The following is a 17,693-nucleotide window of genomic DNA, read 5'->3' as shown; positions in this document are numbered from 1 at the left end:
CGTGTTGTGGGGGAACAGGAAAATCTGCTTACTCCGTCTGGGCAGAGTGGAGTGTATTAAGGGCTCAACTACAAACTAAGGCTGGACTTGACTTTTGATAGATCACAGGACTCTACGGAAGGGTCCAGACAATGATGTAGAAGCTGTAATTTAAAAATAGAAAAGTATGAGATTTTTGGATCCCAGAATAAAGCTTTTTAAGAAGTTTATTCCTTACATTATTTATTTCACAATAATGGGTGTACTTGTCAAAATGTGAAATGTGAAAAAGTTTGAGATGACCTTTCAGGAAGTCAGTAGACATGGTAATTCAGCTTGGGGGGGGCGGACAGACCTTTACTCATTTGCATAGAATACAGATCTTACTTTAAGAGAGAACATTCTAGAATATGTCCTTCAATTGCTGAAGTAGAACAGAGAGGAAAATGGAAGCATGATAACATATAGGAAGCCTTAGTGCGTGGCGTGCAAGCAAGCATCTTCAAGCTTTAATCCTTTTAAGCTTCGTGTTGGTTTTCTGAGTGTGGTGGAAGTCAGCAAAGACAACGTGTCTGTCTAACAAGAAGAGAAGCTTTCCCTTCTGATGTTACTGATACTTCCCCAACATACAGTATGGATTAATAGGAGACAGCTGTAGACGTTTGAAAATATTTGGCATATACTCACTCATTCTGAAATGCAGGAAATAAAGAAATATTACGTTGCCTGTATCTCAAAGAACAAACAGAGCTAATTAAATAATGGATAAATGGGGAACACACAGCCTGACACATGTTTGAGATTACACACGATTTTGTAGAAATGACTGTAAGCAAAACTAATGCCGTAAGAATGGGACTCCGGCACTAACACATGGACATCACATTTTCCAAGTTTTCTTGGTGGAAAGTTGCAAGGCCATGCAGGCTTTTCACACACGGCCTTCATACCTTAGGAAGCTGCTCTCCTTCAGGTCAGAAGATGACCGCGGCCCTGTGTCTTGGTATCGTGTTATAAGGTCTTCTGGTGGTCAGCAGTTCTGAACTGAGACTAGAACAGCAGGTGCCCTGCAGGCTCTGCAACTGCCACATGATCACCTCTGTGAGCATACACCCCATCCTCCTGTTCTGCCAGATGATCACCTCCGTGAGCGCACACCCCATCCTCCTGTTCTGCCAGATGATCACCTCTGTGAGCGCACACCCCATCCTCCTGTTCTGCCAGATGATCACCTCCGTGAGCGCACACCCCATCCCCCTGTTCTGTCAGATGATCACCTCTGTGAGCGCACACCCCATCCTCCTGTTCTGTCAGATGATCACCTCCGTGAGCGCACACCCCATCCCCCTGTTCTGCCAGATGATCACCTCCGTGAGCGCACACCCCATCCCCCTGTTCTGCCAGATGATCACCTCCGTGAGCGCACACCCCATCCCCCTGTTCTGTCAGATGATCACCTCCGTGAGCCCACACCCCATCCTCCTGTTCTGTCAGATGATCACCTCCGTGAGCCCACACCCCATCCTCCTGTTCTGTCAGATGATCACCTCTGTGAGCGCACACCCCATCCTCCTGTTCTGTCAGATGATCACCTCCGTGAGCCCACACCCCATCCTCCTGTTCTGTCAGATGATCACCTCCGTGAGCCCACACCCTATCCTCCTGTTCTGTCAGATGATCACCTCCGTGAGCGCACACCCCATCCTCCTGTTCTGTCAGATGATCACCTCCGTGAGCGCACACCCCATCCTCCTGTTCTGTCAGGTGATCACCTCCGTGAGCCCACACCCCATCCTCCTGTTCTGTCAGATGATCACCTCCGTGAGCGCACACCCCATCCCCCTGTTCTGTCAGATGATCACCTCCGTGAGCCCACACCCTATCCTCCTGTTCTGCCAGATGATCACTTCTGTGAGCGCACACCCCATCCTCCTGTTCTGCCAGATGATCACCTCCGTGAGCCCACACCCTATCCTCCTGTTCTGTCAGATGATCAACTCCGTGAGCGCACACCCCATCCTCCTGTTCTGTCAGATGATCACCTCTGTGAGCCCACACCCCATCCTCCTGTTCTGCCAGATGATCACCTCTGTGAGCGCACACCCCATCCCCCTGTTCTGTCAGATGATCACCTCTGTGAGCCCACACCCCATCCTCCTGTTCTGCCAGATGATCACCTCTGTGAGCGCACACCCCATCCCCCTGTTCTGCCAGATGATCTGAGCGCACACCCCATCCCCCTGTTCTGTCAGATGATCACCTCTGTGAGCGCACACCCCATCCTCCTGTTCTGTCAGATGATCACCTCCGTGAGCGCACACCCCATCCCCCTGTTCTGTCAGATGATCACCTCTGTGAGCGCACACCCCATCCCCCTGTTCTACCAGATGATCACCTCCGTGAGCGCACACCCCATCCCCCTGTTCTGTCAGATGATCACCTCTGTGAGCGCACACCCCATCCCCCTGTTCTGCCAGATGATCTGAGCGCTCACCCCATCCCCCTGTTCTGCCAGATGATCACCTCTGTGAGCGCACACCCCATCCCCCTATTCTGCCAGAAGATCACCTCCGTGAGCACACACCCCATCCCCCTGTTCTGCCAGATGATCACCTCTGTGAGCGCACACCCCATCCTCCTGTTCTGCCAGATGATCACCTCCGTGAGCCCACACCCTATCCTCCTGTTCTGTCAGATGATCACCTCCGTGAGCGCACACCCCATCCTCCTGTTCTGTCAGATGATCACCTCTGTGAGCACACACCCCATCCTCCTGTTCTGCCAGATGATCTGAGCGCACACCCCATCCCCCTGTTCTGCCAGATGATCACCTCCGTGAGCGCACACCCCATCCCCCTTTTCTGCCAGATGATCACCTCTGTGAACGCACACCCCATCCTCCTGTCTGCCAGATGATCACCTCTGTGAGCGCACACCCCATCCTCCTGTTCTGTCAGATGATCACCTCCGTGAGCGCACACCCCATCCTCCTGTACTGCCAGATGATCACCTCTGTGAGCGCACACCCTATCCCCCTGTTCTGTCAGATGATCACCTCTGTGAGCGCACACCCCATCCCCCTGTTCTGTCAGATGATCACCTCCGTGAGCGCACACCCCATCCCCCTGTTCTGTCAGATGATCACCTCTGTGAGCGCACACCCCATCCCCCTGTTCTGCCACATGATCACCTCCGTGAGCGCACACCCCATCCTCCTGTTCTGTCAGATGATCACCTCTCTGAGCGCACACCCCATCCTCCTGTTCTGCCAGATGATCACCTCTGTGAACGCACACCCCATCCCCCTGTTCTGTCAGATGATCACCTCTCTGAGCGCACACCCCATCCTCCTGTTCTGCCAGATGATCACCTCTGTGAGCGCACACCCCATCCCCCTGTTCTGTCAGATGATCACCTCCGTGAGCCCACACCCTATCCTCCTGTTCTGCCAGATGATCACCTCCATGAGCCCACACCCCATCCTCCTGTTCTGCCAGATGATCACCTCCGTGAGCGCACACCCCATCCCCCTGTTCTGTCAGATGATCACCTCCGTGAGCCCACACCCCATCCCCCTGTTCTGTCAGATGATCACCTCCGTGAGCCCACACCCCATCCTCCTGTTCTGTCAGATGATCACCTCCGTGAGCCCACACCCCATCCTCCTGTTCTGTCAGATGATCACCTCCGTGAGCCCACACCCTATCCTCCTGTTCTGTCAGATGATCACCTCCGTGAGCCCACACCCCATCCTCCTGTTATGTCAGATGATCACCTCTGTGAGCGCACACCCCATCCTCCTGTTCTGTCAGATGATCACCTCCGTGAGCCCACACCCTATCCTCCTGTTCTGCCAGATGATCACCTCCATGAGCCCACACCCCATCCTCCTGTTCTGCCAGATGATCACCTCCGTGAGCGCACACCCCATACCCCTGTTCTGTCAGATGATCACCTCCGTGAGCCCACACCCCATCCCCCGTTCTGTCAGATGATCACCTCCGTGAGCGCACACGCCATCCTCCTGTTCTGTCAGATGATCACCTCCGTGAGCGCACACCCCATCCTCCTGTTCTGCCAGATGATCACCTCCGTGAGCGCACACCCCATCCTCCTGTTCTGTCAGATGATCACTTCTGTGAGCGCACACCCCATCCTCCTGTTCTGTCAGATGATCACCTCCGTGAGCCCACACCCCATCCTCCTGTTCTGTCAGATGATCACCTCCGTGAGCCCACACCCCATCCTCCTGTTCTGTCAGATGATCACCTCCATGAGCGCACACCCCATCCCCCTGTTCTGTCAGATGATCACCTCCGTGAGCCCACACCCCATCCCCCTGTTCTGCCAGATGATCACCTCCGTGAGCGCACACCCCATCCCCCTGTTCTGTCAGATGATCACCTCCGTGAGCCCACACCCTATCCTCCTGTTCTGCCAGATGATCACTTCTGTGAGCGCACACCCCAACCTCCTGTTCTGCCAGATGATCACCTCCGTGAGCGCACACCCCATCCTCCTGTTCTGTCAGATGATCACCTCCGTGAGCCCACACCCTATCCTCCTGTTCTGTCAGATGATCACCTCCGTGAGCGCACACCCCATCCTCCTGTTCTGTCAGATGATCACCTCTCTGAGCGCACACCCCATCCTCTTGTTCTGCCAGATGATCACCTCTGTGAGCGCACACTCCATCCTCCTGTTCTGTCAGATGATCACCTCCGTGAGCGCACACCCCATCCTCCTGTTCTGTCAGATGATCACCTCCGTGAGCGCACACCCCATCCCCCTGTTCTGTCAGATGATCACCTCTGTGAGCCCACACCCCATCCTCCTGTTCTGCCAGATGATCACCTCTGTGAGCGCACACCCCATCCCCCTGTTCTGCCAGATGATCTGAGCGCACACCCCATCCCCCTGTTCTGTCAGATGATCACCTCCGTGAGCCCACACCCTATCCTCCTGTTCTGCCAGATGATCACCTCCGTGAGCGCACACCCCATCCTCCTGTTCTGCCAGATGATCACCTCCGTGAGCGCACACCCTATCCTCCTGTTCTGTCAGATGATCACCTCCGTGAGCCCACACCCCATCCTCCTGTTCTGTCAGATGATCACTTCTGTGAGCGCACACCCCATCCTCCTGTTCTGTCAGATGATCACTTCTGTGAGCCCACACCCCATCCTCCTGTTCTGTCAGATGATCACCTCCGTGAGCGCACACCCCATCCTCCTGTTCTGTCAGATGATCACTTCTGTGAGCGCACACCCCATCCTCCTGTTCTGTCAGATGATCACCTCCGTGAGCCCACACCCCATCCTCCTGTTCTGTCAGATGATCACCTCTGTGAGCCCACACCCCATCCTCCTGTTCTGTCAGATGATCACCTCTCTGAGCGCACACCCCATCCTCCTGTTCTGTCAGATGATCACCTCTCTGAGCGCACACCCCATCCTCCTGTTCTGCCAGATGATCACCTCTGTGAACGCACACCCCATCCCCCTGTTCTGTCAGATGATCACCTCTCTGAGCGCACACCCCATCCTCCTGTTCTGCCAGATGATCACCTCTGTGAGCGCACACCCCATCCCCCTGTTCTGTCAGATGATCACCTCCGTGAGCCCACACCCTATCCTCCTGTTCTGCCAGATGATCACCTCCATGAGCCCACACCCCATCCTCCTGTTCTGCCAGATGATCACCTCCGTGAGCGCACACCCCATCCCCCTGTTCTGTCAGATGATCACCTCCGTGAGCCCACACCCCATCCCCCTGTTCTGTCAGATGATCACCTCCGTGAGCCCACACCCCGTCCTCCTGTTCTGTCAGATGATCACCTCCGTGAGCCCACACCCCATCCTCCTGTTCTGTCAGATGATCACCTCCGTGAGCCCACACCCTATCCTCCTGTTCTGTCAGATGATCACCTCCGTGAGCCCACACCCCATCCTCCTGTTCTGTCAGATGATCACCTCTGTGAACGCACACCCCATCCTCCTGTTCTGTCAGATGATCACCTCCGTGAGCCCACACCCTATCCTCCTGTTCTGCCAGATGATCACCTCCATGAGCCCACACCCCATCCTCCTGTTCTGCCAGATGATCACCTCCGTGAGCGCACACCCCATACTCCTGTTCTGTCAGATGATCACCTCCGTGAGCCCACACCCCATCCCCCTGTTCTGTCAGATGATCACCTCCGTGAGCCCACACCCCATCCTCCTGTTCTGTCAGATGATCACCTCCGTGAGCGCACACCCCATCCTCCTGTTCTGTCAGATGATCACCTCCGTGAGCGCACACCCCATCCTCCTGTTCTGCCAGATGATCACCTCCGTGAGCGCACACCCCATCCTCCTGTTCTGTCAGATGATCACTTCTGTGAGCGCACACCCTATCCTCCTGTTCTGTCAGATGATCACCTCCGTGAGCCCACACCCCATCCTCCTGTTCTGTCAGATGATCACCTCTGTGAGCCAACACCCCATCCTCCTGTTCTGTCAGATGATCACCTCTGTGAGCGCACACCCCATCCTCCTGTTCTGTCAGATGATCACCTCTCTGAGCGCACACCCCATCCTCCTGTTCTGTCAGATGATCACCTCCGTGAGCCCACACCCCATCCTCCTGTTCTGTCAGATGATCACCTCCATGAGCGCACACCCCATCCCCCTGTTCTGTCAGATGATCACCTCCGTGAGCCCACACCCCATCCCCCTGTTCTGCCAGATGATCACCTCCGTGAGCGCACACCCCATCCCCCTGTTCTGTCAGATGATCACCTCCGTGAGCCCACACCCTATCCTCCTGTTCTGCCAGATGATCACTTCTGTGAGCGCACACCCCATCATCCTGTTCTGCCAGATGATCACCTCCGTGAGCGCACACCCCATCCTCCTGTTCTGTCAGATGATCACCTCCGTGAGCCCACACCCTATCCTCCTGGTCTGTCAGATGATCACCTCCGTGAGCGCACACCCCATCCTCCTGTTCTGTCAGATGATCACCTCTCTGAGCCCACACCCCATCCTCCTGTTCTGCCAGATGATCACCTCTGTGAGCGCACACCCCATCCTCCTGTTCTGTCAGATGATCACCTCCGTGAGCGCACACCCCATCCTCCTGTTCTGTCAGATGATCACCTCCGTGAGCGCACACCCCATCCCCCTGTTCTGTCAGATGATCACCTCTGTGAGCCCACACCCCATCCTCCTGTTCTGCCAGATGATCACCTCTGTGAGCGCACACCCCATCCCCCTGTTCTGCCAGATGATCTGAGCGCACACCCCATCCCCCTGTTCTGTCAGATGATCACCTCCGTGAGCCCACACCCTATCCTCCTGTTCTGCCAGATGATCACCTCCGTGAGCGCACACCCCATCCTCCTGTTCTGCCAGATGATCACCTCCGTGAGCGCACACCCTATCCTCCTGTTCTGTCAGATGATCACCTCCGTGAGCCCACACCCCATCCTCCTGTTCTGTCAGATGATCACTTCTGTGAGCGCACACCCCATCCTCCTGTTCTGTCAGATGATCACTTCTGTGAGCCCACACCCCATCCTCCTGTTCTGCCAGATGATCACCTCTGTGAGCGCACACCCCATCCCCCTGTTCTGCCAGATGATCACCTCCGTGAGCGCACACCCCATCCTCCTGTTCTGTCAGATGATCACTTCTGTGAGCGCACACCCCATCCTCCTGTTCTGCCAGATGATCACCTCCGTGAGCCCACACCCTATCCTCCTGTTCTGTCAGATGATCACCTCCGTGAGCGCACACCCCATCCCCCTGTTCTGTCAGATGATCACCTCTGTGAACGCACACCCCATCCTCCTGTTCTGCCAGATGATCACCTCCGTGAGCCCACACCCTATCCTCCTGTTCTGTCAGATGATCACCTCCGTGAGCCCACACCCCATCCCCCTGTTCTGTCAGATGATCACCTCTGTGAACGCACACCCCATCCTCCTGTTCTGCCAGATGATCACCTCTGTGAGCGCACACCCCATCCTCCTGTTCTGCCAGATGATCACCTCCGTGAGCCCACACCCTATCCTCCTGTTCTGTCAGATGATCACCTCCGTGAGCCCACACCCCATCCCCGTTCTGTCAGATGATCACCTCTGTGAACGCACACCCCATCCTCCTGTTCTGCCAGATGATCACCTCTGTGAACGCACACCCCATCCTCCTGTTCTGCCAGATGATCACCTCCGTGAGCCCACACCCTATCCTCCTGTTCTGTCAGATGATCACCTCCGTGAGCCCACACCCCATCCCCCTGTTCTGTCAGATAATCACCTCTGTGAACGCACACCCCGTCCTCCTGTTCTGTCAGATGATCACTTCTGTGAGCGCACACCCCATCCTCCTGTTCTGCCAGATGATCACCTCTGTGAGCGCACACCCCATCCCCCTGTTCTGTCAGATGATCACCTCTGTGAACGCACACCCCATCCCCCTGTTCTGTCAGATGATCACCTCTGTGAGCGCACACCCCATCCCCCTGTTCTGCCAGATGATCACCTCCGTGAGCACACACCCCATCCCCCTTTTCTGCCAGATGATCACCTCTGTGAGCGCACACCCCATCCCCCTGTTCTGCCAGATGATCACCTCCGTGAGCCCACACCCCATCCTCCTGTTCTGTCAGATGATCACCTCCGTGAGCCCACACCCCATCCTCCTGTTCTGTCAGATGATCACCTCCGTGAGCCCACACCCCATCCCCCTGTTCTGCCAGATGATCACCTCCGTGAGCGCACACCCCATCCCCCTGTTCTGTCAGATGATCACCTCCGTGAGCCCACACCCTATCCTCCTGTTCTGCCAGATGATCACTTCTGTGAGCGCACACCCCATCCTCCTGTTCTGCCAGATGATCACCTCTGTGAGCGCACACCCCATCCTCCTGTTCTGTCAGATGATCACCTCCGTGAGCCCACACCCTATCCTCCTGTTCTGTCAGATGATCACCTCCGTGAGCGCACACCCCATCCTCCTGTTCTGTCAGATCATCACCTCTCTGACCGCACACCCCATCCTCCTGTTCTGCCAGATGATCACCTCTGTGAGCGCACACCCCATCCTCCTGTTCTGTCAGATGATCACCTCCGTGAGCGCACACCCCATCCTCCTGTTCTGTCAGATGATCACCTCCGTGAGCGCACACCCCATCCCCCTGTTCTGTCAGATGATCACCTCTGTGAGCCCACACCCCATCCTCCTGTTCTGCCAGATGATCACCTCTGTGAGCGCACACCCCATCCCCCTGTTCTGCCAGATGATCTGAGCGCACACCCCATCCCCCTGTTCTGTCAGATGATCACCTCCGTGAGCCCACACCCTATCCTCCTGTTCTGCCAGATGATCACCTCCGTGAGCGCACACCCCATCCCCCTGTTCTGCCAGATGATCACCTCCGTGAGCGCACACCCTATCCTCCTGTTCTGTCAGATGATCACCTCCGTGAGCCCACACCCCATCCTCCTGTTCTGTCAGATGATCACTTCTGTGAGCGCACACCCCATCCTCCTGTTCTGTCAGATGATCACTTCTGTGAGCCCACACCCCATCCTCCTGTTCTGCCAGATGATCACCTCTGTGAGCGCACACCCCATCCCCCTGTTCTGCCAGATGATCACCTCCGTGAGCGCACACCCCATCCTCCTTTTCTGTCAGATGATCACTTCTGTGAGCGCACACCCCATCCTCCTGTTCTGCCAGATGATCACCTCCGTGAGCCCACACCCTATCCTCCTGTTCTGTCAGATGATCACCTCCGTGAGCGCACACCCCATCCCCCTGTTCTGTCAGATGATCACCTCTGTGAACGCACACCCCATCCTCCTGTTCTGCCAGATGATCACCTCCGTGAGCCCACACCCTATCCTCCTGTTCTGTCAGATGATCACCTCCGTGAGCCCACACCCCATCCCCCTGTTCTGTCAGATGATCACCTCTGTGAACGCACACCCCATCCTCCTGTTCTGCCAGATGATCACCTCTGTGAGCGCACACCCCATCCTCCTGTTCTGCCAGATGATCACCTCCGTGAGCCCACACCCTATCCTCCTGTTCTGTCAGATGATCACCTCCGTGAGCCCACACCCCATCCCCCTGTTCTGTCAGATGATCACCTCTGTGAACGCACACCCCATCCTCCTGTTCTGCCAGATGATCACCTCTGTGAACGCACACCCCATCCTCCTGTTCTGCCAGATGATCACCTCCGTGAGCCCACACCCTATCCTCCTGTTCTGTCAGATGATCACCTCCGTGAGCCCACACCCCATCCCCCTGTTCTGTCAGATAATCACCTCTGTGAACGCACACCCCGTCCTCCTGTTCTGTCAGATGATCACTTCTGTGAGCGCACACCCCATCCTCCTGTTCTGCCAGATGATCACCTCTGTGAGCGCACACCCCATCCCCCTGTTCTGTCAGATGATCACCTCTGTGAACGCACACCCCATCCCCCTGTTCTGTCAGATGATCACCTCTGTGAGCGCACACCCCATCCCCCTGTTCTGCCAGATGATCACCTCCGTGAGCACACACCCCATCCCCCTTTTCTGCCAGATGATCACCTCTGTGAGCGCACACCCCATCCCCCTGTTCTGCCAGATGATCACCTCCGTGAGCCCACACCCCATCCTCCTGTTCTGTCAGATGATCACCTCCGTGAGCCCACACCCCATCCTCCTGTTCTGTCAGATGATCACCTCCGTGAGCCCACACCCCATCCTCCTGTTCTGCCAGATGATCACCTCTGTGAGCGCACACCCCATCCTCCTGTTCTGTCAGATGATCACCTCTCTGAGCGCACACCCCATCCTCCTGTTCTGCCAGATGATCACGTCCGTGAGCCCACACCCCATCCTCCTGTTCTGTCAGATGATCACTTCTGTGAGCGCACACCCCATCCTCCTGTTCTGTCAGATTATCACCTCCGTGAGCGCACACCCCATCCTCCTGTTCTGTCAGATGATCACCTCTGTGAGCGCACACCCCATCCTCCTGTTCTGCCAGATGATCACCTCTGTGAGCGCACACCCCATCCCCCTGTTCTGTCAGATGATCACCTCTGTGAGCGCACACCCCATCCCCCTGTTCTGTCAGATGATCACCTCTGTGAGCGCACACCCCATCCCCCTGTTCTGTCAGATGATCACCTCTGTGAGCGCACACCCCATCCTCCTGTTCTGTCAGATGATCACCTCTCTGAGCGCACACCCCATCCCCCTATTCTGTCAAATGATCACCTCTGTGAGCGCACATCCCATCCTCCTGTTCTGCATCTGAAAAAGGGGAGAGGCTCAAGAGGCTTATTCCTTGTTTGGCTTTAGGAAGTGACCATTTCTTGTTTGGTTTTCTTTTGACCCATAATATGCAACATCATTTTTTGAGAGACCTTTAGAAAGGCCAAAGCTTACTTAGATTACATTAATGAGGGGTAAAAAAATAACGATTCAAGGTAGGTATTGTGGCGGACACCTGTACTCCCTGCTACTCCAGAGCCTGGGGCAGCAGGATCGCCTGAACCCAGGAATTTGAGGTTGCTGTGAGCTGGGCTGATTCCATGATAAGTCTAGCATGGACGACAGAGTGAGACTCTGTTTCAGAAAATAAAAAAAACATAATACATTCATTCATGGATTTTCAAGAGAATGGTAGAGTAAATTTTTTTTTTTTTTGTCTTTTTTTTGTAGAGACAGTCTCACTGTACTGCCCTCAGGTAGAGTGCTGTGGCGTCACACGGCTCACAGCAACCTCCAACTCCTGGGCTAAAGCGATTCTCTTGCCTCAGCCTCCCGAGTAGCTGGGACTACAGGCGCCAGCCACAACGCCCGGCTATTTTTTGGTTGCGGTTTGGCCGGGGCTGGGTTTGAACCCACCACCCTCGGCATATGGGGCCGGCGCCCTACTCACTGAGCCACAGGCGCCGCCCTGAGTAAATTTTTTATACGTGACATCTAGTCCACAACTTAGCTCTCGAGCCTTGTCAGTGAACTCTGGGGATGGCGTCAGACATTTCTGGATTGGAAGGGTCGCTTCAGCACCCTAGAAGTATGTGAATGTAATACGTGGGACCCAGCACGGACTCATAGTCGTTCAGCTGCTAGTGCACCCAATGAAGGATGACAAGATGTTGGGGGCTTTGGGAGTTAGCACCCTCAGTGTCCCTCTAGTGGACTCCTGGAAGGCTTCCCGTGCAGTGGGTTTATCTCAAAAGCGGCCCCATTCAGTCCTCTGCATGCGTACGGAGGAGGATGTATAGTAGGTTATCAGATAGGCACTATCATGAACAGAAAGGACTCCTAGATAGTGGCCACATATATTTTGCTGTCCACATACATCCTTCCTTCCTGCAGTGTTACACAGTAGTTCTTCCCAGTCAAAAGTAAGAGGACCCCCCTGCCAACCGCAGCACGGCCCACTGAGACTACTCAAGGATGACAGTGCCTCAGCCTCCCTATGGAGAGATGCCATTCACAGGAGATGACCCCTTGTGGTCTGGGGCTACACCTCCTCTCTCACCCTCAGAGAGAACTGGGCACATAACTGGCATAATGGTTGCAATAACTTTTATTGTTTTATTAGTGTTTGGCCTGCTTTCTAATACATGGTATTTGCCATGTTTTTAAACCTCAAACCAAACAGTGTTGAAGGAACAGGCTGGCAAGATTGATTTAATTTAAAGATTTAAATCTTTCCATATGCTAAAGATTACCCTGGAATATCTATCTGGTTCATGAATTAATCTGGTTTACAACTTTCACTTCTAATGGCATGTTTGTGTGACATGATACATTTTAGTATGTGGCTTTTCTAGTAGAAACATGACGTCCTTTTCCCCTTGAGGACTTGGTTTCACAGTCATTTTATTATTAGAGTAGTCACATAATATTCACTTTATATTTCACAAGAATCCTGAGGCTTCAGATGCAGCTGGGTGATGAGCAGGCAGAGAGCAGAGAGTAATAAGAATTTTATCCGGCAGTGTCAGGGCATTTTAGCTACAAAGACCACCAGTGGAGAACAGTAAACTAGTTTGATTTAAATCTTCTCCTCCATTTCCTGCCCAACTTTCCCCTGAATGCCTGGGGATCCCTCCTGGCAAAAATTAGCACAAAGCAGCATATACTTGAGTTTTCATTCTAAAATGGTTGTAATCAGAGTGCTGGAAGTATTCCCTTTTTTGTTGTTTTCATAAACAACGTTGTTTATGGCATTGTTAATGCTGCTTCTAAAAGCTTAATAACATGAGGGTCACTCCAACACAGCTCGAAAGAACCTACTTTTAAGCACGATATTCTTCTCTTGGGCAATAGCACTTAGTCTTCTGACCCTTTCATGATACACGCGTTCTTGGCGTAGGTCAAGAGGGAGCGCGGCTTCCGAATTAAGATTTTCAGTAGTCATCTTCAGGGACCATTCATCCCACTGCTGAGGGTGTGTGCTGATGGGAATGGAATGACTATCTCCCCAAAGCTGAGACTAAGACAGAGGGTGGTCCAGCATGTAACCTGAGATATTCTCTTCTGACCTTTGTTTTATTTTTTTAAACAAAAAGAAAAAGAAAGAGAGGTGAAGCTCTTTTTCTGCTTCATCTTCTAGCCAGCACCAACACCTGTGTGCAAGCCCTCTGAACAATGCTTGGGTGGCAACCAGTGTCAATTCCTCTTACAGAATTACAGTTTCTGTTAAGCATTGCTCCTCTCCCGTTCATATTTATGTTACGACTCTACTTAAAGACGGATTATTTTTTCTTTGGGACAAGAGAAATTGATTAGAGCTGAAATAACTTAAGAAATCGATATACTCTTTACCAAGCAAAGGTTGTAGTTTTTCATCTTTATTTCTGTTACACGGACAGTTCGATCATTTCTTTTTTTTTTTTTTTTTGTTGGGGATTCATTGAGGGTACAATAAGCCAGGTTACACTGATTGCAATTGTTAGGTAAAGTCCCTCTTGCAATCATGTCTTGCCCCCATAAAGTGTGACACACACCAAGGCCCCACCCATAATAGAAGTTGACAAAAACTTGAGCCTCAAATAGTAACCAAGTCCTGTTATGTTAAAGCTGAAAAGGTAGAGTGGATGTGTTTCATTGAGCATGACCCCCTTCTCCATGCAAAAAAAAAATGCCATTTGAGAATTAAAGATATGTTTACTTTCTGATTATGCCCTTTGATATGTCAGTCACACAGATGAAAAGAGGAGAACCCAGGTAGGTTGACATGTTGAGGGAATCTTGAAAATGTGTCTTCTCCTGTGTGTCCTGGAACAGAACAAAAGGCATTCCGAGTGAAGGGGCAAACTAGCCTCAATAAGCTGCTTTGAAATTCAAACCTCTGGGTTAGGCTCCCCAGCTGTTGCAAGGTAAATGGCTTCATGATAAAAAATAGTCTGTTCTTATCAGTGGTTTGGTGAGTAGCCTTTGTAGTTTTCTGAAACATTTTCATGACAAGATGGGGTAAGGAGTTGATTTATTTCCTGAGTCATCTTATCTCCCTATATGAATGGTAACCCATAGTTAAGTTACAAAGGTAAGGTAAAATTCTAAAGAAATTAGAGTGATTGTATTTTGCCTGTTCTACAGTAGGATTTTGCACTATATACTAATTAGTTTTTAAGTGTTTCTAAAATGGTTTTTATTGGTTTTCAATAATTTGATTGCATGAAAATACATTTTTAAAAATGTATAATCTTCACTTGAAAGTTGTTCAAAGGAAGAATTAATCTTTTGCAAGGTATTACTGTAGCAAATTTTATCTGTAATTAAAACAGTATCTTGTTCTTTTTTGGTTTAGTTCCTTAGATAATGTGATTTTTTTCCCCCCAAAGTGGCTTTGAAGTTTTATTTTGTGAAAATCTATGTTCAAATCAATCAGATGCCACTAATTATTTTGACTGATATGTTAATTTTTAGATATATAATAATGAAAAGAAATATTACTTTTAGAAAAAAAAAGTGCCCTGAATACCATGGTAATCCGTACTGAAAAAATGTTAATATGGTGTGTATTCTCTCCTCTCTATCATTTTCTCTTTGGAATTGTTTTTAATTTTTAAAGAACTCCTTAATGCAGAAATTCTTCTCATTTTTATCCTAGATATAATTTATTTTTTATCTCATATTAAATGCTTCTAATACTCACTACCTAAGCTGCTTCCACTTACCCAGTTGTGTGATATCAGTCATTTTAAAGAATTTGCTTGTACAGTCTCTATAATCTGAAATACTAGTAAGACATGTATTTTTAATATCGTAAGTCTATGCTATGAAAATGAAGTTTGTTTCGTCCCAAGGTAATCAGGTTCTTTTTATCATATACCAATTTTATTTCGGTATTTTAGTAATAAACAAATGAATATGAGCGTGGGTTTTCTGAACCAAATAAAACATGTATCAAAAGATTATCTAGCTGAGATGTCCATCTAAGCATGGGGGAGATAACAGGCATAATCTAACCGTGCTGAGCAGAGGTCAGAACAATGACATTATGACCCGGAGAAGCAGAGAATTTGACCGCTGGTCATCTGACTCTGCCACTGTAGTTTATGAGTCTGTAGGTGATGACAACATGTTTGCCAGAAAGAAGGCTGTCTTGGTTCAAGGGTGGGAAAATTCTTAAAATTATGCGTGTGCAGTGAAGTTTTGCTGGGATTCATCAGTTCATTTAAGGATTTCCTTTTCTTATTGTACAAAATAGTGAAAAACTTGAATAGGTTTCATTTAACTACTGCATCTACTCGTTAATGTTGTCCCCTTAATCAATGCTATGCACCCCGTATTCTAGGCATTCTGTTAGTACTGAAGATCTCAGAAGAATACCAGCCAGCCATTTTTTTACCACTTATTTACAAAGCCAAGATACCTTCAAAAGATGTGCGTTTTATACAGCTGGCTTTGAATTATATACTGGAATATCTGTCTTTGATTAACAATACTCTTTGTTCATCTACTTTGTAGATAAAAATACCAGTGTTTGAGATAGTGGAGATAAACTTCATGAATATATAGACCTATTTAATCTCTGGAATTTGAGATCATATTGATTATTAATAGTGTAGTTGAAATTAGTGTAATCACAGACTTTAAGATGAGAATGTATGTTATTTAAAAAAATTGAAGATATTCTCTGAATGTTGGTTATCAGAGGCTGGGCAGGGTAGGAAGAGGTGGGAGGATAAAGTGGGAATGATAAATGGATACAAAAATTTAGTTAGTTAATATGGAAGGAGCAATATTTGATAGCATAACAAAATTAACTATAATCTGGTGGCACCTGTGGCTCAAAGGAGTAGGGCGCTGGCCCCATATTCCGGAGATAGCAGGTTCAAACCCAGCCCCAGCCAAAAACTGCAAAAAAAAAAAAAAAAGACAAAATTAACTATAATCATAGTAATTTATGGCATATTTTAAAATAAATCAAAATATGCAATCAATATGTCCCTAACACAAAGAAATGATAAATACTTGAGGTGATGGATACCCCAGTTACCCTGATTTGATTATTATGTGTTGTATCCCTGTCTCAAAACATCACATGGGCAACTGCTATGTGCCCATGATAATTAAAAATAAAAAATTCAATTAAAATATGTTTCCCCTAGTTCACCAGACCTGTTGTAGATTTTTTGTTTTGTTTTGTTCAGCATGGAACTCTTGAGAGGAATACCCCATTTTGCTCTGTACCCAATTTGTGTTTGAAAATAGGTATAAATTATTGTGAAGATAGTTCGATTTACTATTAAAAATATATATGAAGAAAAGCTGAACTTGAAGACCCCAGAGACCTGGACTACTACAGACTCCTTGGCAGTGACCGTCAGGTGCCCACTTGTTCCCATACCCCACTGACTTGTCCTGAGCAGCAAGGGGAAAGTTACAGCAACTAAACCACTTTATCTTTAAACCAGGGTGTCAGGTTTATATTTTATCTGCAAAAAAAAAAAAAGTAACATGAATATAGTTGACATCTACCTCAGCAAACAAATTAATGCTAATTAAAGATTAATGTGTTGTAATTAGCATTAAAAATGCAATTAAATTGTGAGTAAATGGACCAGGAATAGAAAATTGTTCAATGTCTCACTGCCTGGTTTTCATATTCTGCCTTTTGTTTTTGCAGCAAACAGAGGCAGCGGGGCAGCAGGCAGCTCCCAGACTGGAGATGCTCTGGGGAAAGCACTTGCTTCGGTGAGGAAATATTGACTTTGGACTCCATCTGTACCCTTGGAGAAGGGTGAACTTGAATCAGAAGTAGACATTTGGAGTTTTAGAAAATGAATGGTAGATAGCTTTGATTTGGGGGAAATGCTGGTTTTCTTGCATAACAATCATTGGAAATTCTGAGGAGAAAGCCCCAAGCTTCCAGTGTCTGGGTAGCCTCTTCCGTCTTCCCCCAGTGATACTAAGCCGCGCTCTGTTGTGGGTGTGGAGATAGTCTCCTGGCCTTCAGCTTTGCAGATTTTCTGTCTCCATTTCTTATTTTTCTCTGAAGTAGCATGGGTGCTCATTGGCCGAAGTAAGTCTGACTTTGCAAGGGACAGTTCTAAAACACTTTGGAAAAGGCATTGGGTGAAAAAAATAAAACAAAATTGACAGTAACTGAGATCCGTGAGGAATGGTCACATAATGAATTGGCTGCTCTACTTTGCCCACTCCTCTCAGGAAGCTAGAATCGAGCATTTCTTTCTTG

General features: G+C 49.8%; 1 protein-coding gene across 14 annotated transcripts in view; it reads left to right on the top strand.

Moving 5' to 3' along the window:
- The window catches only part of TCF4 (transcription factor 4), a 375,650-nt gene that overhangs the window by 321,720 nt on the left and 36,237 nt on the right, over nt 1–17,693 (top strand). For all 14 annotated transcript variants that reach the window (XM_053571075.1, XM_053571071.1, XM_053571076.1 and 11 more), the window contains one exon: nt 17,124–17,191. In XM_053571075.1, the coding sequence (XP_053427050.1) occupies nt 17,124–17,191 (68 nt within the window). The remainder of the gene's footprint in view (nt 1–17,123; nt 17,192–17,693) is intronic.

This window comes from Nycticebus coucang, chromosome 19 (assembly GCF_027406575.1).
Source record: "Nycticebus coucang isolate mNycCou1 chromosome 19, mNycCou1.pri, whole genome shotgun sequence".
Classification (NCBI taxonomy): domain Eukaryota; kingdom Metazoa; phylum Chordata; class Mammalia; order Primates; family Lorisidae; genus Nycticebus; species Nycticebus coucang.
This window is presented reverse-complemented; position numbering and strand designations above follow the sequence as displayed.